This window comes from Acinonyx jubatus, chromosome C2 (assembly GCF_027475565.1).
Source record: "Acinonyx jubatus isolate Ajub_Pintada_27869175 chromosome C2, VMU_Ajub_asm_v1.0, whole genome shotgun sequence".
In the NCBI taxonomy this organism is placed as follows: domain Eukaryota; kingdom Metazoa; phylum Chordata; class Mammalia; order Carnivora; family Felidae; genus Acinonyx; species Acinonyx jubatus.
The window spans coordinates 2,769,865-2,793,632 of record NC_069384.1 but is presented as its reverse complement, the minus strand read 5'-3'; the positions used below and the strand labels follow the sequence as shown (position 1 = coordinate 2,793,632).

At 49.3% G+C, this 23,768-nt stretch overlaps 1 protein-coding gene across 4 annotated transcripts in view; it reads right to left on the bottom strand.

Annotated features, from left to right (window-relative positions):
* Positions 1–4,531: 4,531 nt before the first annotated feature.
* The window catches only part of HSF2BP (heat shock transcription factor 2 binding protein), a 95,581-nt gene continuing 76,344 nt past the window's right edge, over positions 4,532–23,768 (bottom strand). For 3 of the 4 annotated variants that reach the window (XM_027041496.2, XM_027041498.2, XM_027041501.2), the window contains one exon: positions 4,532–5,266. In XM_027041496.2, the coding sequence (XP_026897297.1) occupies positions 5,058–5,266 (209 nt within the window). In that variant the 3' untranslated portion in view covers positions 4,532–5,057. Of the gene's footprint in view, positions 5,267–11,122; positions 13,145–23,768 lie in introns of those variants that run through there. The other variant, XM_053220499.1, reaches the window with a different exon arrangement.

Genomic DNA, 23,768 nt, shown 5'->3' with positions numbered 1-23,768 from the left:
AGCCCATCGCTGAGACCTACCCTCAGAAAGAACTATTCCTTTCTTCTTTTTTTTTTAATTTTTTTATTTTTTATTTTTGAGACAGGGAGAGACAGAGCATGAACAGGGGAGGGTCAGAGAGAGGGAGACACAGAATCTGAAACAGGGTCCAGGCTCTGAGCTGTCAGCACAGAGCCTGACGTGGGGCTCAAACTCATGGACCACGAGATCATGACCTGAGCCGAAGTTGGCCGCTTAACCGACTGAGCCAGCCAGGCGCCCCAGAACTATTCCTTTCAAAATATGACCGCTCGTTGACGGTGCACCTGATCACCCAAGGGCTCTGATGGAGGTGGACAAGGAGATGAACGTTGTTTTCGGGTCAGCTAATACAACACCTATTCTGCAGCCGCGGGTCAAGGAGTAATTGTAACCGTCTAGTCTTATTACTGAAGACATACATTTTGTAAGGCTTGGCTGCCACGGATAGTGATTCCTCTGACGGATCTGGGTAAAATCAATCAACTGAAAACCTTCTGGAAAGAATTCACCATTCTAGATGCCATTAAAGAACATTTGAGATTCGTGCGAAGAGGTCAAACTATCCACGTGAACAGAAGTTTGGAAGAAGTGGACTCCAGCCCTCAGGCAGGACCTTGAAGGGTTCAAGACGTCAGTGGAGGAAGTCACTGCAGATGTGGTGGAAACAGGAGGAAAACCAGAACCAGAAGTGGAGCCTGAAAGAAGGAGCTGAGTTGCTGCACCTCAGGAGAAACCTGAACAGATGAGGAGCTGCTTCATTTTTAAAAAAATTTTTTAAATGTTTTATTTATTTTTGACAGAGAGAGAGACAGAGCATGAGCAGAGGAGGGGCAGGGAGAGAGGGAGACACAGAATCCGAAGCAGCTCCAGGCTCCGAGCTGTCGGCACAGAGCCCGACACGGGGCTCGAACCCACGGACCGCAAGATTGTGACCTGAGCTGAAGTCGGACGCTTAACCGACTGAGCCACCCAGGCGCCCCGACGAGGAGCTGCTTCTTAGGAATAAGGCAAAGAAGGTGGTTTCTTGAGATGGGATCTACCACCGGTGAAGGTGCTGTGAAGACTGTTGAAATGACAGAAGTTTCTAGAACATTCCATACACTTAGTTGACAGAGCAGCAACAGGGTGTGACAAGTTCTGTGGGTAGAATGCTATCAAACGGCACCACAAACTACAGAGAAATCGTTGGTGAAAGGAAGAGTCCATCGTTGTGGCAAAGTTCACTGCTGTCTTAAGAGGTTGCCACGGACACCCCAGCCTTCAGCAGCCACCAACATGGAGGCGAGACCCTCCACCAGCAAAAAGATCACAAGTCCCTGAAAGCTCAGACAATGGCTAGCATGTTTTAGCAATAAAGTATTTTTTAATTAAGGTACATACACTGTGGATTTTCGACATATTGCTACTGGACATGTAACAGACGACAGCGTGGTGAAAACACAGCCTTTACGTGCACTGGGAAACCAAAACATTAGACTCACTTTATTGCCCCCACTGTGTCACGGAGGCCTGGAACCACACCTGCAATGTCTCCAAGGTGTGCCTGTATGTACATACAATGGAATATTATTTAGCCACAAAAAGGAACGGAATTAGGACACGTGACACAACACGGCAGAACCCTGAAGACTTTACGCTCAAGTGAAATAAGCTGGACCCAGGCAGACAGACATTTTATGATCCCACTTATACGAGGACATAGTCAAATTCAAAGTCAGAAGGAGAGCAAAGGATGCCAGAGGCTGGGAAGAGGGCAGTTAGGGACCGAGGAGACCTTGCTGAATGGGGACAGAACTTCGGTTTGGTATGATAAAAAGTTCTGGAAATAGACACTGGCGGTGGTTACACAACATTGTGAGCCACCGAATTCTACACTTAGAAACGGTTAAAATGGTAATTTTATGCTTACCATTTCTGTCTATGTGGTAAGTTCTGCCACAATTAAAAAACACTTGAAGAATTACAAATAAAAAAAGGACGAGTCTTCATTTTGTAACAGGCACTAGCACATTCAAAGGTCCCCTCGTCCTGCACGTGGAGACGATTTTAAGGTGTGATCTCTCCGAGCGGAGGGGCGCCGGTGAGCACTGGGGACAAGTCCTGCGGGGACGCAGGTGCACCGGCGGTCTCTCAGCCCTGCACCTGACCCTGGGCTGGAGAAGTATCAGAGACTTTCCACCGGCCCCGTCGCTCCGCCTTCTGAGCCTGCGTACTGCCCACGGGGTGCTGCAGCCAATGCTGGGTCTGCGCCACCCCGGGGCCTACGCACAGACCCCGCTCTGGCCAGATCTCGGGTGGTCAGATCTGTGTCCCAGGAGAACACAGAGAAAACTCTGTCTTCAGAGCTCCTCAGGAAGCTGGTGAGTCTACAAAAGTATCTCCCGACTTTTCCAGCACATTCGTGTCATGGCAGTACGGCTAATGGCAGGTCTGGCGGAACCGGTGAGACGGCAGATTTACAGCTCTCCGGGAAACCCCTCCTCGCCCCGGTCTGCCTGCTTGCCTTGTGCGGGTTTCCTTCAAGCCCCAGACTTGCAATGCTCTGCGGGGCTCCCCAATTAATTTTAAACCCCCCTGAATAAGTGAAAGGAACAGGGATATATAAACATCCAGGGCGAGGACTCCTTAGTCCACTCTGCGCCACGGGCAGACCCAGCTATGAAACACCGTCCTCAAAGCCACAGCACCGTCTGCATCTGAACCAGGACCTCTCAGGTCCATGGGCACGAGGGCTGCTCTGAGCACCCGTGGGGGGCAGGGGCAAGGGCTGGTTGCGGGCCTGGGAGGCTCCAGGCTTTTACAGAAAATACTGACAGCACCAAGGGAAAAAGAATGAGTTCCTCAACTTAACAAGGGAGGGATTCTTTAAAAGCTAAATTTAAAAATATATATACCATTTTACTGCTTTTGTTTCTGGTTTTAAACTCACAAGAGACTTCAAACACCGCCAAGTACATGCTTTTTTTTTTTTTTTTTTTTTTAAGTAGGTTTCACACTCAGCACGAGGGCCAACATGGGGCTTGAACCTGAGATCAGGACCTGAGCTGAGATCAAGAGTCAGATACCTAACCAACTGAGCCCCCCAAGTGCATGCTTTTACATACTTTTTAAAAAATATTTATTTATTTGTGAGAGAGACAGAGTGTGAGCAGGGGAGGGTCGGAGAGAGAGGGAGACACAGAATCCCAAGCAGGCTCCAGGCTCCGAGCTGTCAGCACAGAGCCCGACGTCGGGCTTGAACTCATGGACCGTGAGATCCTGACCTGAGCTGAAGTCGGACGCTTAACCGACTGAGCCACCCAGGAGCCCCGCTTTAACATACTTTTTAAACTGAGATTTTGTTAGTACTCGCGTGTTCCCCTTGACCTTCACGTGAAGAACAGAAATATTTGAAAGACTAGCCATTCCTTAAAACTGGCCTCGAGTACTTTTCCTGTGATATACATTCGAAACGTGCATTTGTCATGTGTTTCTCCCTGAAGGAGTTTTCATGAGGAAAAAAAGTATCCTTCTCGATCACATCCATCTACTAATTAGCTGAACTACACAATACTCGTGGGCTGGCCCAGTTCTGGGTCTCTGTATACACTGCGGATCCGTCTTTGGCAGGAAAAGACCCCGCATTTCTAGAGGCAGCACAAACTAATTACACTAGTTTATCTCCCATCACCTTATCAAACAAATAACCAAAGAGAAAATACCATGCTAGAAAAAAGTACAAACACACGACGCTCTCGATTTTATTTGCCAATAATCAGACCTGCAGAGCCACGGCGCACAGATGGACCGATTTCTGCCTCCGTGAATTTCAAATCACCTCTTACAACATCTCTCTGGCTCTGACGAGCTAGTAGTTATTCCACAATCTGTCGGCTCGTGAGATTCAGCACCGAGCCTTTCCTCTAAGTTCCTGCTTCAGCCTCAGCCACGAACCACGCATTGCCTATAAAATCTACTTAAAAGAAAATGAAGTTATTCTAAAACGCCACACGGCAGAAAGAGCTTACACATGTATGCGAGGCCGCCACCATCCAGCGACGCCGGCCTTTGCTGTCACCCTCAGAGGATGCCCGGAGCCCGAGGGCCCACAGCGACAGTGTGCAGGAAGGAGCACAAGAAAGGAGTAAGTGTGTTCCTCAAGTGACCGTAGGGGTGATGGAGACGGCACTTCCTCTCACACGCAGGCTGTCTGTGACAGATGGGGTGTATCCTTCTCTGCTCTCTGCCAGTGGCCAAGGCGCAGCTGAGAAGGACCCGCATAGAGAGGGCACTCTGGCACACAGCCGTGTACATCATTTAAAGGATTTCGACCAGTGCATGGGCTCTTGTCCGTGAGGCCCTTTTCATGGTATCTTATGTGAAAAACCAGACTTCTGAGTTTATAGCCCAACAGCCCACAACAATATAAGGAGAGGTTTTTTCTACCGAGCGTATGCGCTGAATGCATTGTAATGTACCACTTCCCGATACCAAGATCATGATATTCCAGAAACAGCAGTGTGCACATCAATGACTCTTCTGGCTTTCTTTATTCAAAAATAAAACAGGCAAAAAAAAAAAAAGAACTAAAATGTCCAATGTCACCTGAAATAGCAGGTTCACCAAAGCTTTAAAGGTAAACTTACATTTTAGGTATTAATTACAATTACTAAAGAGAGAATGAATTGTTTTTCAAACCATGTATCTCAGGAAAATGCTGACCGGTGGGGCAGGTGATCATTTCACCCCCCTTTGTACGAGGGAGCCCACAGGTCTCAGAAAGTCTCCTGAGCAGCAGGGGCCGCTCTAAGGCAGCCCTCTTTTAGGTACAGGACATGGGCCTTTCCGGAAGGATGGACTGTTCCACGGGCACCCTGGCAAGGTCACCCAGCCACCCACAGGAACTTTTGCTTCCAGGAGGAAGTTGTGTGGATACATATGCATTCACGTCCCTCTTGAGTCACTCACAGTCTACCGTCTGGGACACATGGCACGCGGTGATGGTTCCAGAATACAAAGTGGGGACCTGGGGGCGGGGGAGGGACACACGCGCGCCCCTACACGTCACGCTCCAGGGCACGGAGGTCCTCCAGGAGCTCCTGGGCCACGGTCTGCAGGTGGGGGTTACGGCTCTTGGCCATGGCCAGGATGCGCTGCAGGGGCAGGGAGCTCCGGAACTCGGAGGCAGACTTGGAGAAGACTTCCGGCTCCAGGACCACAGACTGGACGAGCCGCAGCGCATGAAGGCACACCTCTGCGTCGGGGTCTGGGGAGAGAGGGAGCGCTTCCGGTTAGAGGGACCCTCTCCAGGACGCGCGGCGACACCTACCCCTCAAGGGCTCTTGGTCTTTCTGAGGGCCAAATCCGACCACTTGGTAACTGCACACTCACCGGGAAAGTGTCCCTGCTTGACGTAAAAGCTTAGCTCACAAGAGCAACACAACTAACTCAATCACCATCCGTTCTAGTAACATCCATCTTCAAATATGATTCGCAGTCAGATCATTTTAAGATGCCGAACTAAAAATGTGAGGGCCTTTCGTGTTGTCTGCTAGAATTCTGCCCACTTCTAGGACAGTTTTGAAAGGTGTTACTTCAGGGGCACCTGGGTGGCTCAGTCCATCAAGCGTCGGCCTCTTGATTTCACCTCAGGTCGTGAGCTCGTGGTTTGTCTGGCTCCGCGCTGACAGTGAGGAGCCTGCTTGGGATTCTCTCTCTCCCTCTCCCTCTCTATCCTTCCCTCTCTCAAAAATAAGTAAATAAGACATTGGATGAATGAATGAATGAATGAATGAATGAAAGGTATTGTTTCATTTGCCCTCCCAGTGCATCAAATCCCACAGTGGCCACATACTGACGTGGAATCTCTTCAGGGCCACCGAGTTTCCAAAGTCACACTGTTTCCACTGTCCCTCCAAGGAATTCCCTCAGGAACTGCCTCTGGAGTTACGGAAGCTGGTACCCTGCACGTGTGGTGGCACCACTAAAAAGAGCCCAGCACACAGCTACAGCCTTAACCAGGCTGGTGCAACCCTCCTCCTACTTCTCCCTACTGGGAAGCTTTAATATGCCATCGAGTCACTTCTTGGCGGTTTGTTGTGGGGTTTTTGTATTTACTTTATTTTTGAGAGAGAGAGAGGGAGACACAGAGTCCGAAGCAGGCTCCGGGCTCCGAGCCGTCAGCACAGGGCCCAACATGGAGCTTGAACCCACCAACTGTGAGACCATGACCTGAGCTGAAGTCAGACGCCCACCCGACTGAGCCCCGCAGGCGCCCCTGCCATCGATTCACTGTTGATTGAATATTGTAATTGGAACCTCTTTCCTAGCGCTATATTTAAACCCTTCAAGAAGTGAATGGATTGAAAGAGTGGACTCAATCAGTCCTCAGTGGGAAGTGCCACACACCAGAGCTGCCCAGAGGCTTTTGCTGTTGACCCAGGGCCCTCAGGGCATGGCGACAGCTGCCGTGCTGTACCCAGGAGGGAAGGCAACACGGCCTGGGTGCCGGCCTTTACAGCGCTCCTACTCTGGGGGAGGGGAGAGCAACTCTTCCTCGTACCAGACCCGCCAGAGACCCGGGGAAGAGCGTGGCTGCCACAGGGAAGCGTGTGCAGGGATCACCGGGAAGGCCCCACCACCCAGACACGGATGGACAGAAACCGAACCGAACGGACAGAGAACTCCCCTCGTCCTCCAGCGCCAGTCTGGCAAACACCGGCGGCCCAGGCGAGCGGTCTACAGCCGGGGGAGGAGACCCCTGCGAGCACAGATGCAAAGGGAAGGCCGAGAGCTAAGGGTGAGAAGAGGACACTGAGGAAGACACACGGGGAGCTCGGCCCTCACCCTCAGCACAAGGAGAAGAGAGGAACCCGAAGCCAGCAGTACGCAGGAGGCAAGCACAGCGACGACAAAACCCACACCCTCCTCACCCCCACGGACGTCCCAGCACAACGAGAGGCCACGTCCGCAAGCCGACGCCACGACCGTAGAGCCGCAGAGCCCGGCACACCAGGCCACGCCACGCCAAATGCAGCCCGGGAACCATTTCTGTGCAGGCCGGGAGCGAAGAGTGATGTGTACATTTTGAAGAGTTACTTTAAAAAGAGAAAGAGAGGGAGAAGAATATGCAACAGAAACCACATGTGGCCCTAAAGCTTAAGATATTTACTATCCAACCCATTATAACCCATAACGTTTGCTCTCCTGCCCTGATACGACGTCCAACATCCAATCAGAAATGACAAAGACCAAGCAAGGGAAACCAAACACCCACAGTGGCGATAAAGTAGTCAACAGCACCAGACTCACAGATGAGCCAGATACAGCAACAACTAGAAAAGGAACTGGAAATAAATAGGATTAGTAGACAGGAAAACACTGCTGTATGGGTCCTACGGCACACCTGACGCAGTGGTGTACTATTTAAAGATTAATTAAAGACTGTATGGAAACCCTAGGGCAAATCATAAAAAGTTTTTACAGTACAAATGATAAGCCAACGGTGTAGATAAATGGAATATTAAAATAATCCAACAGCAAACAAAAAAAGAAGAAAGAAACAACTAGAGATACGTCTGCATTCCTTTCTGTACACAGTAAACGAAAACAGCATAGACCACCGATTGGAAGGCAGAGAAGGCACAAAACAGCAAGACCCTGCTATACGCTGTCCACAAGACACCCCAGAAAAATATAAGGACGAAGGTTAAACATAAACAAAAATATTTAAAATACGCCATATAAACGCTAATTAAAAGAGGGCTACAGAGCCTATGTTCTTACCAGACACAGTAGACCTCAGAACAAGAAATGTCACCAGGACTGAGGAGTGACACTGCATAATTGTAAAGAGGTCAATGCCTCAGGAAGACAGAACAGTCTCAATTACGTACGTACCTAACAACAGAGCTTCAAAAAACACAAAGCAAACTATGATAGAACTCTAAGGGCAAATCAATTCACAATTACAGTTGAAAACTTTCATGTCCTTATTTCCATTATTGATTTTAAAAGAGGAGGAAAGGAAATCAGTAAAAACACAGAACCTCGGAACAACCCAAACTAATTGAGTTTAACAAGGTCAGCATACAAAGATCAACTGTATCCACATATCAGTAACAATAAACTGGAAACTAAATTTTTAAGAAGACTATCATTTACAAGAGCACCAAACCATAAAACATTTAGGTCTATAAAATCTTACAAAATATGTGCAATATTTGTATGCTAAAAACCGTAAGACACTGATGTAAAAAAAAAAGACAACCTAAGTAAATTTGAGAGATAGAAGACTTAATATAGTTTTGATGTCAGTCTCCCCACTGATCTACGCCATGTAATCCCAAAAACCCAGTAGGCTTGTTTGTAGAAATTAACAAACTTATTTGAGAAAGAGAAGGAACTAAGACAGCCAAAACAACTTCAAAAAAGAAAAACACTGAAAGATTCAGACCACTCAATTTCAGGACTTACAGTTATCAAGACAGCGTGATACTGATACAGGGATAGTCACAGAGATAAATGGTATAGGGTTAGAGAATCCAGGAACAGACCACAGTTTTGTAAAATCTCAAAAAACATATTAATACATTTTAATAATAATAATAATAATAATAGCCTTTTCAGGGTGCCGGGCTAGCTCAGCCGGTGGAGCGTGCGACTCTTGATCTTGGGGTCGTGAGATCAAGCCCCACATTGGGCTAGAGCTTACTTAATAATTAAAAAAAAAAAAAAAAAAAAGATTCATCAGAGAACTCATGGCTGCCTTAATGTTGATGTTTCATTAAAGACTAAAAACAACCTATCTTGACAGACAGCCAGACCTTCAAGGTCCAGTACACTCTCCTTGCAGCAAACAGAAATTCCTCAGAAACTTATCTCTAGCCTTGCCACTCCCTCCACAAAAAGTATATAACCAGTCACTTCTCACGACCCCAAGTGCAGGGCTTTCAGCTCACAGATCCTGTCTCCCTGCTTTAATAAAACCACCTTTTTGGTTTTATTAATTAATTAATTAATTAATTAAAAAAAATAGCCTTTTCTGGGGCACCTGGGTGGCTCAGTCGGTTAAGAGCCGGACTTTAGCTCAGGTCAGACTCTCGTGGTTTGTGAGTTCGAGCCCCGCGTCGGGCTCTGTGCTGACAGCTCGGAGCCTGGAGCCTGCTCTGGATTCTGTGTCTCCTTCTCTCTCTGCCCCTCCCCCACTCCCACTCTGTCTGTCTCTCTCACTCTCTCTCAAAAATAAATAGATATTTCAAAAAGTAATAGCCTTTTCAACAACTGGTGCTGGAAAAATTGAACATCCATATGTAAAAACAGAGAACTTTAATCCATACCTTGCCTCACACATAAAACTTACATGAAAACTAATAATAGACTTAAATGTAAAACCCAAAACTAGAAGAAAACAAGACATAACCTTTGTGACCTTGAGCTTGGCAAGGATTTCTTAGATATCAAATGAAAAGCACAGTCCATCCAAGAAAGAAAATGACAACATGAGATACACAAAAATGGGAAGGCCAACACAAAAGAAGAGAATCAGCCTGGTGACTGCACTGGGAGGAAATACAGACTAAGAGAAAGATAATCAGCTGATGTGCCAAAACCATGCAGCGAGGAGAATAACACAGAACTCGGGTCTGTTCAGGCCACAGATCAGCAAATTCTGAGTTATAACTACTCAATTTATCCCTTAAAGGAATCCTGGAAAACCTTATTACCTGAGACTGAGAACATTCCTGTAGGTGGCTCAATTATGAGTTTGGAGATGAGTGAATCAACCATAACGAGGAAAGGCATTCATCTGACCACAATGCAAAATGACACAGATGTGAAGTTATCTGACAAGAGTTTTTCAGCAGCCGATATTCAAGGTACTCAATGAGCAACCACAACATGCCAGAAGCAAATGAAAAAAAAAGGCTCAGCAAAGAAATCAAAGATATAAACAACAATAAAAGGGAAGCATTGGAACTGAAAAATAACAATAACTGAAGTTAAAAACTTGACAGAGAAAGAATGGAAGGGACACAGGAAACAATCCGTGAAGAGGAAGACAGGACAACAGAAATCACCCAATCTGAACGGAGAGGAAAAAAGACGGAGAAAAAAAAGAAACAGAGCCCCTGGGTCCAGAGGGCCTATAAAGAAGATCTAACGTTCATGTCATTGCAGGGCTGGAAAACACCCAAGATACAATGGCTGAGACTTTACCCTCTTTGGCCAAAGACACAAACTTACAGATCCAGAAAGGTGAGCAAACTCAAAGCAGGTCAGACACCAAGAAATCTACACCAAGACACATCCTAGCCAAACTTCTGAATACTAAAAACAAAGAAAATAAATCCTGAAAGCTGCAAGAGAAAAATGACACATCACATAGAGGAGAAAAACAATGATACCGATTTCCCATCAGAAACCACAGAGGCCACTGGCGCCTGGGTGGCTCCGTTGGTCAAGCGTCCGACTTCCTTCCACTGAGGTCATGACCTCACGGTCCGTGAGTTCGAGCCCCGCGTCGGGCTCTGTGCTGACAGCTCAGCTGGAGCCTGCTTCGGATTCTGTGTCTCCCTCTCTCTGCCCCTACCCTGCTCGCTCTCTCTCAAAATAAATAATAAAAAAATATATAAAAAAGAAAGAAACCACAGAGGCCAGAACAAAGTGACACATTCTCCACATGTTGAAAGAAAAGAGTCATCAACCCAGAATCCTATACCCAGTGAAAATGTCCTTCAGAAATGAAGAGGAATTCAAGACATTCTCAGATGAAGGAAAATCAAGAGAATCTGTCGCCAGCAGACCCTGCTGTGACAGCCTGGCTGTGCCACACAAAAACGTGCACAGGAACGTTCACTGCAGCATTACTCAACTTACTCAGTAACAGCCGGTCAAGAGTGTGGCTCAGCTGTTCCCTGGTGGCGCTGCCTCGCCATCCGTTTCATTGGGTTAAATGGCCTGAAGGGACCTTGAACTGACGGCAGCCTCTCATGCATGCAGGTGCCCTAGACAGCAGCCCACAGAGCCACAAGCAAATGTAAGTCCCTGATTTGATTTCTCCCACAGCCCTGTGATCAACTGCCCCCCGCCCCACTGCCACCCCCACCCCCTCGCACCTTCCCCTTATGGGCCCCTTAGGTAAGAGCCCCACTCTTCTGGTTTCAACGGACCAGTCCAGCCTCAGCCCAGGGATCCCAAAGCCCCCCAGCCACAGACCCTCATTAAGGCCCCAGGTCCTGCCTCTCTCTGTCTGCACTCTGCCTCGACTTCCCTGTGGGGCCCCCTCAAGGTGTCCTCCAGGACCTCTTTTTCAGTTTCTCTTGTGGGCTACTGTTAGACCACAGCTCACCATCCAACAGCCTGTGCTCCACTTAGTAAGTGTTACTTTGACAATTCATAACACAGCCCCAAAGTGGAAACAGCCCAAATGTCCATCAAGTGGTCAATGGATAAACAAAACGTGGTATATCTACGCAGTGGAACGTTATCTGGCAAGGAGAAGGAATAAAGTATTGATACATGGTACAACACGGGTGATCCCTGAAAACATGCTAAATGAAAGAAGCCAGACACAAAAGGGTACAAGTTATAAAGTTCCAATTTTATGAATGGCTTAGATGAAGATAAATCCATAGATACAGGAAGCAGATTAGCAGCCCCCAGGGGCTGGGTGGGGAGAAGGAGGGGGTGGCTGCTAATGGGCATGGTGGCTTCCACGAGTGGTGACGAAAATATTCTAAAATTACATAGGTGGCAGTCATGTTTGCACAACTCTGTGAATATATTAACAACTACTGAGTTATACACTATACACAGTTGAATTTCATGGCTGATGAGTTACATCTGTTTTTCGAAAAAGGAGATTAGTGGGAAAACTGGCAAAATTCTAACTAGAGCTGAAGATGAGGTTCTCACAGTGCACCAATGTGAACGTCCTCCACGTGAATGTGGTCTATGGTTACGTAAGGTGTTAACATTAGGGGAAGCAGGGTGAGTATCACTGAATTGTTTTGCTCCCACGGGTGATACGCCATTTCTCTCGTTGGCTTTCTACATTTTTTTCTTTCTTTGTTCCATCTCAGATGTACAATTTCTGCAACTTTTCTGAAAATCTAAAAGAGTGAACTGAAGAGAAAATAGCCCAAGGAAGTTCTCGGAATGGGAAAGAATGACAAAAGAAGTTTTGTCATAAAAATAAGGGTACATACAAGAAACTCTGCCTCTCCTGTTGAGCTCTCCCAATTGCGTTTGCTGGTTGAGGCAGGAATTATTTCAGTGTCCGATGTGGTTCTCCATGTAAACAGAGGGAATCCTTCAGACAATTTTAGAACAAATGGGAAAGATAAAGGAGGGAGGAACGTAAAACTTGCGCTTCACCTGAACTGGAAAGAAGCTGCACAAGGAGACAGGGACTGGTTGTTATGTATAACGTAAAGCTACACAAATAAACACAGGTTTCTTGGACGGTGTTGTCAAAATGAAAGTAAAGTTTACACAGAGCAAACTGCACCAATTTTACACACGCAGCTCAAAAAGTTCGGACAAATGTATACACCCGTATAAACCCCAATCCTAAGGGGACGCGGAACACTTCCCTCCCCACAAAGCTCCCGCACACCCCCTGCCTCACGGCCCATCCCCGCCCTCGCGCAAGTGATGCTCTGGTTCCCGTCAACAGAGATCCGTTTGCCTGTTCTTGAAAATCGTGTACATGAGACCACACTTTTTTTAAAGCACTATTTCCTCATTAAAGCTCAGGCAGCTCAAAACAAATAAGATAACATTCTGCTTGGCTTCTTCCTCCATTTTTATCAAGTCAGTCCCCTCTTGAGATTCTGGGGCTATTTTCTTCTCACAACGTCCTACTAATAAGCACTTGGATGGACAGGCAATCACTGCACCATACCGTGTTTTCCCCCAAACAACAGACGTCTTTCTTTGTAATTGTTTTTACATCAGGGAGTGGGGAGGATGTGGGGGAGAGAAGAAAGCCAGGAGAGTCACCGGCAATTATAAACCAGCCACGCAACTTCCCTGGGTGACATCCTCCGCAGCTCGGAGCTCTCACGTCACTGGTATCTGTCACAAATGTCTCTGATAAGCATGCAGCTCATGCAGTCACATCTGTCCCCGGCAGCAGCATCTGGAAGGAGCCACACGGTAGCCAGGCTTAAGTAACAGCATCACATCCGTGCTGCCCGCCGAAGCAACCGGCTCTGTGAGGGGCGCCACGGCGGGGAGCACCACCCACGCCGGGCCTGACGCCGGGCCGCTGGGCCGGAGCACTGACTGCTGGCCAAAGACTCAGCGGCAGGCCACACTCTTGCCTGTTACCACCTACAGGGATTTGGGGGAAAATCCGAACTGGCACGTTAGGATGTAACCATATTTCAACAACATGATAAGGAATTTCTACGCTGCGTTTCTTTGAACACAAGTAGAAGTGAAATGTCTTACCCTAAAGCTGGTAGGTGCTGACCCGGGTTCCTTAGAGGGAAGCCCCTGACAGGCACACCCTCCCTCCACGGGAAGGAAGGTCTGCGAACTCTCCTTGCCCCCCTTCCTACTCACCGTCCCTCCCCATTCTCCACACACACTCGTCATCACCATCAAGTTCGCTCTATGGGTCCCGAGCCGGGTCCCCCAGGACACTAGTTCCCCAGACGGCGACGGGTGTTTCCATCTACCCCACACCCACCCCACTGAGCAGAGGAAGGAAGGAGGGGGCAAAACAGTACTCTGGGAATTAAGCCATGGCAAATTAAGGACTAGAGGACAAGGACGCATCCCTGACACATCCCTAACTCCACACGCCCCCAGCAGCCCGTCACAGGCCCTGACTCCGAGGGCCACACACCTCACACACAGGCACTCGAACAGACACAGACGAAACTCACCAGACCCAGCCCGATGGATTTCCTGACAGCCGAAGCGGCTCCCTGAAGTACAGCTCACACACGCGCTCCCATGCGCTCCCACACACCCATGCACACACACTCTAACACACGTTCGTGCGCACACACACACGCACTTACACACACCCGTGCACCCGTACTCTCAACACACACTCCAACACACATGTTCATGCTCACACACACTCAATACGCTCACACATACGTTCAGAGGGTCCTTCTGTTCTCAGTCATACTTGAAATTAAAACAAACGCATTTGTCTTTCTTTAATCACCTGGTAATTACGCTTATTTTTTTAAAAATTCATATACTGAATGTATAAACAAAAATCGGAGGTGAGCCGGCAGCTACCTCCGTGACAGGGCAGTAGCAGCATACGGGGGGACACATGTGATTCAGAGTCACTCACCACCATTGTCTTAGCAAAACTGTCTTTCTCCCTCTTTTTTTTTTTAAGTTTATTTATTTATTTTGAGAGAGAGAGTGAGCATGAAGGGGAGAGAAGCAAAGAGAGAGAGAGAGAGAGAGAGAGAGAATATCCCAAGCAGCCTCCATGATGTCAGCACAGAGCCGAAGGAGGAGCCCGATGAGGGGCTTGAACTCACGAACTGTGAGATCATGATCTGAGCCTTGGAGTCACCTAGGTGGCCCTTAGCAAAACTATTTAAACAAAGGCTTGCTGGGCCGTTGTCTTCTCATCTATGAACCGAGGGCTTAAATCATCCACAGCATTAGCGTAAAGACCAAAGGAGGAGGCGTATGAAAGCAGCTATTACAACGCCTGGCATGTGGCTGGTGTCCCGTACGTAGCAAGTCCCATGGTACACGGAACAAACTCACCCCACTCCCACACTTGCAACAAGGGCCTTCGGTGTCCTTCCAACAGAGCAGGACGCCCCGGCCCCAGGGCTCTTGCACCACCGATCCCTCTGGCTGCAGGGCGCTTTCCCAGAGATCCTAAGGTCCTTTGTGTGGAAGTCAACTGTTCAGGAGCCTTCCACAACCACCTTAAAATTAAGGTAAAAAACAAACACGGCCCTCCTATCCCCTTTGCCAGCCCTCCTTTTCTCAATAGCATTGTAAGCATCACAAAACACACAGTATGTTTCGTTTATTTACTTTCTCTGTGGTCTCTCTTCACTCACCAGTTCCACAAAGGCAAGGATTTGGCCCTGACTCACTGTGGCATCCTGGTAACTAGAACGGTGCCTGGCACACCGCAGGGGTGGGTGCGGGATAAAGGTTTTCTGGGTGGATTAAGGAATTACATAATTAGAAGAATGCACCGCTACCAGAAGTAAATCCAATATGAAACACTCAGGACCTCTATGCAGAAAGCACCACTCACTATTAAAGGAGGGAAAGATCCATTACGTAGTAACAAGGTAAGTGACCTACTGAAGCATCAACACTGTGAAGACGTCCGTGTAATTTCAACCAAACCAAAAGCTTTTGCAGCTTCCTCTGTGAAACCTGACAGGCAGATCTAAAACTGTGGGGCAGCAAGGCCATTTCTGAAGAAGAATAAGGGAGGAGGCAATGTCTGTGCTGGCTATCAAGACTGACCAATCTTGACAAGAAACCACACGAGACTGCAGAACGACAGGGAGACAGGGAATGGAGGGGAGGGCCCGGGACACATGCGGAATGCTGGCAAAGGAACAAAGGCTGCTCTGAAGAGCCATGGGATGGGGTCAGGGGACATCCATACGGGAAAACGGTGAAACTGGATCCCCAGGACATAGCATATGCCCAAATCAGGGAGACGGTGCGACGAAATGTGAAGGGCAAATTACGTTCAGCACAGTACGTTCATGACCCTGAGATAGGCAAGTCCTCCCTTAACAAGAAGCAAAAAGCATCCAGACTCCATTCAAACTGAGACCTTCTGGTTCATCAAAACACACCATTAAGGGAAATAATGTAAGACACAGAGCAGTAAAAAATATCTGCAACTTTTACAAAAGCAACAAAGATCCTGTTTCTGGAATGTAAAAGTTAGTAAGACAACAGACAACCCAACAGTAAAACAGGCAAGAGACTGGAATAGGACCTGACAAAGACAATATCCAAAAGGCCAAGTCGAAGTGGCCAAAGTGAAGGAGGCCGACAGCAGCAGGTGCTCGTGAGAATGGAAAGTACCCGAATGCTCCCATGCCGTTGATAAAACTTGCACTTGGGACAGTGGCCCGTGACAAACTACTGGAGTTGAAGACATGCACTCCCACGATCCAAACTTCCATTTCTAAGAGACACCTGACAGGAAGGTATTTACCAGAAGACATGCACAAGAAGTCTTGGAACAAAAACCAGAAAGGATCCAAACAGTAACTGGAAAAATTCACGTAATGGAATACTATTCAGCAGTGGTTCTCAACTGAGAACCCCCCAGGGAACATTCCAAACATCTGTGCTTATCACAACGGGAGGCCGGTGGGGGTGGGGCGGGGTGGGGAGGGTGCTCCGTTCACCTGATGGGTAGAGGCCAGGATGTCGCTCAACATCCCAGTGCGCGTCACGGCCCCCACAACACAGAGCTGCCCTGCCCTAGTGGCCACAGTGCTGCGAACCCCGCGGCACGGCAGCCAGCTCGTCCACAGAGACGTTCAGCAGCATGAGAACCTCACGGACAAGCTGTGGATACAGACGCCCACGTGGAGGCACGACTGCATTCATGCGATGTTCCAGAACAGGCAAAGGGCAAAGGGGATGCAGAAGCGATCAGGAGGGGCACGGCATTTCTGGGGTGCTGACGACTTCCCATTTCTCAGCCTGGGCTCTGGCAGCAGTGCCCGGCCTGTGCAACACTTCTGTCACTTTTGTCTCGTGCACTCCTCTCTGAACACACTGCACTCGCTGAACGGACTTTGAAATCAAAGGAAATCAAGAAAGAAAGGAAAGAGGAAAAGAAAGGAAAAGAGGAGGGAAGGAGATGAAAGGAATGAAAAGAAAGGAAAGGAAAGAGGAAGAAAAGGGAGAAGGCAGAGAGGAGGACAGAGAAAAAGAAATAACAATCTGCCCAAATCATACCAGCCATCTCCGGGCCGATGTAACTCCCGCAGGCCCCCTGACCCGACAGCCCGGCACCCAGCTCAGTCCTCGGGGCCTCCCACTGCATCCATATCTCTCCACCCTGGGTCCCCTGCTTGGCCAGGGGCCCCACTGCCTGGCTCAGCTTCCAACTCAGCCACTTGAGGCCTGGGTGGCACCAGCAACGAGCTCACAGGGCTGGTGAGGCGGATTCATGGGTTGAACGCGTGGGACATCCTCAGGAAGAGCCCCGGCCCTGAGCAGGCGCTCAGAAAGGGGGGCTAAGAGCATCGCCTCATCAACTATGGTTGTCCTGTCTCAGGGCAGTTATGTCTTGTCTTCTGGGATGGTCAATTTTACGTGTCAACTCCACTGGCCCCAGAGATGCTCCCGCTGGTGAAACACTATTTCTGGGTACATCTGTGAGGGCTTCTCTGGGAAGGGCAGCCCTGGGATCTCCAGAGTGAGCACAGAAGCCTCTCACAGTGTGGGTGCACATCATCCACACCCCGAGGGCCTGAGGGGAACAAAGACAGGAAGGAAGGGCAACTTCATACTGCTTGTGCCGGGGTGGGGGGAAGGGTCGGCTTTTCCTGCCCTCAGGCACCGGCACTCCTGGCCCTCGGACTTTCGGACAATTCAGTCCACAACGCTGGCTTTCCTGGTCCTCTGGCTTGCGGAGTGCAGATGATGGGGGCTTCTTCGCCTCTAAAAGTAGGTGAGCCAATTCCTATAATACATCTCCTCATAGATAGAAAGATAAGAAAGGAGGGAAGGAAGGAAGAAGGGAGGGAGGGAGGAAGAAAGAGAAAGAAAGAAAGAAAGAAAGAAAGAAAGAAAGAAAGAAAGAAAGAGAAAGAAAAGAAAAAGAAAGAAAAAGAAAGAAAGAAAGACAGAAAGACAGAAAGAAAAAGGAAGAATGAATGAATCCTATTGGTTCTGTTTCTCTAGGGAACCCTGATACACCTTCCCTGCAAATTTCCTGTTCTCGAATACAGGGTATGAGGCGGTAGCCCCTATAGACCCAGATCCAGGGCTGTGCACGCTCCCGGACGCTCCTTCCTGGACAGACTGACTGATACTGCACGTGAGGACCAGCTGAGTGGGTGCGAAGCTTGCTACATCACAGTTTATGCCCCACTGTATACAAAGCGCATCTAGCCTTCCGGGCAGGCAGGAGAAAGATCCTGCAGCAGGGGCCTCTGTCCATTGGACTCAAGTCTCACCTTGGAAAGATTCTGAAAATAAAGAATACCCAACATGCCTTCAAAATAAGCTACACATCACAGCAGCAGCTTATCGGCCAAGAAAGGAAGTATTTGCTTGGCTTTCCTTTGTTACTTGTGGTTCTTTTTTCTTTAGGTTGAAGAAATCGGTGCCTTGGGCATTAACCCACAATGTACAAATATCTCTAAACCCACCAGCGTCCTCAACGAAAATCTAAGAAGTAGGAATTCAAATGATACTCTGTACATCCTTCATTCTAAGTGACAAGTGAGCATTTCAGAGAAGGTCTGGTTTCTGTCATGTTCTCTATGAATCTTTTCAGCTGTTCACTGCATTGTTTCCTCAGGGACGACTGTTCTCACCCCTACAATGACATCTGACTATTTCAGGTTATTAATGGCACCCTCTAGCCCTTGCGTATAAATGTGTTTCTTACGCCACAAAAGATTCTCTACAATTACTTCTTTGTGGGAGAGGAAAAATCCATTAGATCAAAAGAATCCCATTAAAATAAAACCGAAATTCACCTTCACAAATCAACCGAACCTGACTGTCTAGTTCTCTAACCCAGAGGCAGTTACTGAGCCGTAAGCATGAAGCCAGGTCGGACTCACGGTGTTTGATATGGCCACAGGAGCCTCGTGATAAGACAGCAGTTTGGGCGTATTTAGCATTTCGATATAAAAACTGGGAGCAAATACAGCATTTCGATATAAAAACTGGGAGACGCCTGGGTGACGTCTAATCCTGGCCGAGCGTCTTGTCACCCTTCTACGAATGGTCCCTCGGCCAGCTGCAGCACTCTTTTGCCACCGGGTGCCACTAGGAGAGGAGTTCCAGAGAATCCAACACCTTACCCTATCTTCTCTCAAAAAGCTGATGAAAGATGAATCCAACACGAAAAGGCAACGTGCCTGGGAAACGTAGTAATAACCTTGACACGCACGCATGGGAAAAGGGAGGGCAAGCAGGCTTCGGCACGTCTGGAGTCAGCTCTGAAGACAGAGACTGAGAAAACCCATCAAGGGGACTACAAAAGGTTGACCACAGAATCCTGTTAAACTACAAGAACAGTTAAAGTATAATTTTACTTTTAACTTCTCTTGACAAGAACCAAAATCTACCACGCGGAACAAAACCAAACAGAAGCAATCGGGTCTCTCCATCAACGGTTGGCAAAGGCAGAAGAGGGTCTGTGCCCCTTCTCTTCAGCCTGGAGGGTCCAGCCAGACAGCCAATGTGGGAACTGGAAACAGCCTGGGGGTCTCCCGGCCACTTCCGGTGGTGAGAGGAACCCTTCCATCAGAGTTCTGGACTTGCCACCAAAGCAGTCAGCAGTGAGGACTGCATCGTCGTTCCAACGACACCACCACTATCCAGAACGTTTTGGGGGCCAATCTGAGCCACACCCAAACATCGGTGTCACCACCTTCGATTCAGACCCCGGGTCCCCAGGCATAATGCTGAGTGTGCACCTGGTCGTGCCACACTGAACCAACAGCTTATTATGAGCGTTGCCCATGCGCTGCTGACAAAGTGGGGGCGCCTAGTGGCTGGGCTTTAGCCCCCAACACACCTAGCACCCACACAGCTGGGCCCCTGGCCTCCCCGGCCTACCAGCTCACCCACCGCAGCTTGGGAGCCCGGGAGCGCACGGCACAGCCCTTGCTTCATCCGGCAACGCCGTCTTCGCTGGGCTCAAGGACACCACATCCTCCTGGTTTTCCCCCCACCCTGTCTTGCTTCTTTGTGCGCCCTCCTCCCCTTCCTCCCGCACTGAAGACGGCCAGGCCCAGAGACAGCCGTGAAGGCCTTGGGCAGTGCTCTGAGCAGGGGCAGAACACGGTCATTCTGGCTCTCCTGACATCCTCCCGCCCTCCCCAGCCACACCGGCCTTTTCCACTCCGGAGCTCTCATCGCCCTGGGCTGGGGCCGCCTGCTGCCCGGCCTCAGCCTGTGATGCTCTGCCCTCACACCTCTGCACAGCCTGCCCTTCACTTCACGCGGGCCTCACTCAAATACCTGAAGGGCAGGTGTCACCCTCTGGCCCCTCACGCCGCCCCGCCGTTATTTGTATCCTATGGCGTCCGCCGTTCCACGCACCGGCAAGTCTGTCCACCTGCACAGAGGTTCCATGGGGGAAGCACTCGGTCTTGTTCACTTCTGAACCCCCAGTTCCCGGGACAGGGCTCAGAGCTCGGTGAGCACCTGCAATAAATGAGCCGGTGCCGCAGGCCACTGGGTGCCCTGCCCGTGACACCAGCCAACTCGGGGGCGGGTGAAGCCTCCCAGCTCAGCAGCACGGAATGCAGAGGGGGTGCCGAGCGCCAACAACATACTTCGTGGGAGACAAAAGAAATACAACCGCTAGTCTCGACTCTCTTTCCCAGAGATTTTTTTCCGAATCGAAATAGTTCCGGGGCCACTAACAAGCAAGAGACCGGAAAGTGACAATACCTGCCGCGGACACTACGGAAGAAGTGATCACCCTTGGGGACGGGGCGTCTGGACAGGCTCTCTAGACAATGGCTCCAAGTGGATTCTGAAGGTCTGGGAACACAACGTGTCTGACTATCGGGTGGCTAGGAGATGGATTAGTATAACTCCAGGGAGCAGGCTGCTTCATTTACTCTAAGTCTGTCTTTCCAAAGTCCGAAGAGAGATTACAGCTCCGACCCTTATGAACGAAAACGCCCGTAACGGCTGTGAGCGCCTTGGCGTCTTCCAGGGACTCATCTGTGTCTGAACTGCACTCCAGCAACAGACTCCTCACTTCTCCTTCCAAAATCACTCAACTTTTTCAAACCAACACTTTAGACAACAGATCACACACAGAAGAAAGTGGAAAAGGTGTCACTGAGCCCAACTAGGAATTTGCTCCTTTTCTAAAACACTCTTTGCACGGCAGATGGAGGAGCTGTGACACACGGGCAGAGCCTGGACCACAACCAGATCGGTCCCGCCTCGACACGTGTCAAAATACATTAAAACAAGCAGCTGTCAGTAGCCGTGACAGAAATAGCGCTGGCAAACACAGTTCTCAGAACAGCGTCATCATCCATTAAATGAAGGCGACGCGTAATTTCTACATGTCAGATTCGGCGCAGGGGGACCTGGTGCGGTCAGCCGGGCCCAGGAGGAATCACACAGGCTCAGGCACAGGGTCTGCGGTCAGGAGGCCAGGACGTGAACGGCAACTGTGGTACTTCTGAACGACGGGCCGCGGCAGGGGAGGCATTCACATCCTCCGAGCCTCGGTTTCCTCGTCAACGAACAAGACCACCCGCCACCTGGAAGAGTCGTCAGGGAGCACCGCAGGGAGTGCCAGGGAGGGCACTCGAACCAGAACCCTTCCTGGCTGTCGCGCCCCCTTCAGCCGTGGGATCATCACTCGCCCGTGGCCTGACAGAACTCGGGCTTCTTATCCGAAAGAGACTTCCAACAATCACCTTTTGGTTTAGTCTTCTGGGAAGTTGAGCTTACGGGCAATACACTTGAGACGTGAGAGCTTCTGGCAGAAGACGTGTTTCTATTTACTGGGCCAACACGACGTGGGGACAAGCGGTGGCAGGAATGTGCAGCTGTAAGTGACTGTGGAGGAGACGATGGCTGTGACCCCAGAGGAGAACGTAAAGCTACCAAATTTCCTCACTGTGATCTTCTTCACTGGACTTCTGCCCTCACACAGAGACGACAAAAAGACTGAAAGAAACACAAAAAAGCCAAAAGCAGCAGTGACCCATGGGACGGCACTGAGCACGTCCCCGGACTCCCAGAAGGAGAGGAGGCCAAGTCATAAAAATTGTGAAGAAACCACGGCCGAAAATATCCAAAGGCGAGGAAGCTATAAAGCACAGCCCCGGGCAGACAGAAGCACACGCGGCCCCTAAGAATCACGCGGCCACGATCCAGTGATGCGGACACACTCAAGAGTGACGGGGGTGTGTCACAGACAGGCCAGGTCCAAGGCCGTGGAGCAGCAGCGTGGACAGAAGGCCAGAGAACGCCCGCCGGCTGCACCCCCGCACGCGGCCCGGACAATGACGGCGAGGGAACACTGCGCGAGCCAGGGCCCGAGCCCGAGCTGCAGAGGCTCCACGCCCGCGGACCTGCGCCTCAAAACGGTTCGAAGTCCTGCTGGCAGAAGGAGAGTGATCCCAGGTACAAACTCGGGTCTGACACACAGGAACAGAGAGAGGCAGAAACAGCAAACATATGGATATTTTTCCTCATACCTTTTCTTTTTTTTAAATTTTTTTTAACATTCTATTTATTTTTGAAGGGGAGAGAGACAGAGTGTGAGTGGGGAGAGGGGCAGAGAGCGAGGGAGACACAGAATCCGAAGCAGGCTCCAGGCTCCGAGCTGTCAGCACAGAGCCCGACGTGGGGCTCGAACTCGTGAACCGTGCGATCGTGACCTGAGCCGAAGCCGGACGCTCAGCCGACTGAGCCACCCAGGCACCCCTCTTTTTTTTTTTAATGTTTATTTTTTAGAGAGCGGGTGCACGAGTCGGGGAGGGGCAGAGAGAGGGGGGACAGAGGATCCGAAGCCGGCTCTGCGGCTGACAGCAGGGAGCCCGATGTGGGGCTCGGACTTATGAACTGTGAGATCATGACCTAAGCTAAAGGCGGCGCTCAGGCAACTGGGCCACCCGGGTGCCCCTTCCTCATACCTTTTCACCTTCTTTAAAAGGCAGCTGTTTAGGGGCACCCGGCTGGCTCAAAGGTGGAGCATGCGACTCTTGACCTCAGGGTCGTGAGTTCAAGCCCCACACTGGGTGTAGAGATTACTTTAAAAAAAGCAAATCTTAAAATAAGTTAAGTAAATAAATAAATAAAATAAAAGGTAGCTGTTAAAAGTAAAAATAATAAAAATGTTTCTGGAGTTTTCCACACGTGTATGGCAACAATTAGAAAAGGATGGAAGGGGGAAGGAACAGCAGTGCTGTAGGCTTGTTACCCTACACCTGAGCAGTAGAGTAGGTTTTGAATGTGGACTATGATAAGTTAAGCTAATAAGCTAATGAGCCAATAATGGAGACAAAATGAAATCACAAAATAATACTAACTTAATCCAGAAGAAAGCGGACACTGAAGGTAAAGAAAGAACAAAGAAAATATAGAACCAGTAGAAAACAAACAACAGGATGACAGATTTAAATACTCAGTAATATTTAATCTTCAAAATACACGGCCCAACAATACATGGTTTACAAGAGTAGTAATTTAATAAATGATTAATAAATAATAAATTAATTAATGAAGTAAAACCTTGTTTAGAACCGGAGGCCAGCAGGAGCAGCTCTCAGCCCCACCGCCCCTGGTCCACTACAGACCCAGCAAGGAGAGACTCCTGGGGTAGGAGGAAGGAAGGTTTCTTCCTGACCCTGGCAACAGCCCAGCCAATGAGAGGTCATCACAGCCCAGCCAATGAGAGACAACCTTTCTTTCCCCTATAAAATAGCTTCCTCTGCTCTATTCTTCAGACGTGTCCATAGTGTTGCCCTAGGTAGTTGGTACTGGGCTGTAGTTCTCCGTTACTCCAGAATAAACCCATTTTTGCTGGTGAGATAACTGGCAGTTCTGGGGCGCCTGGG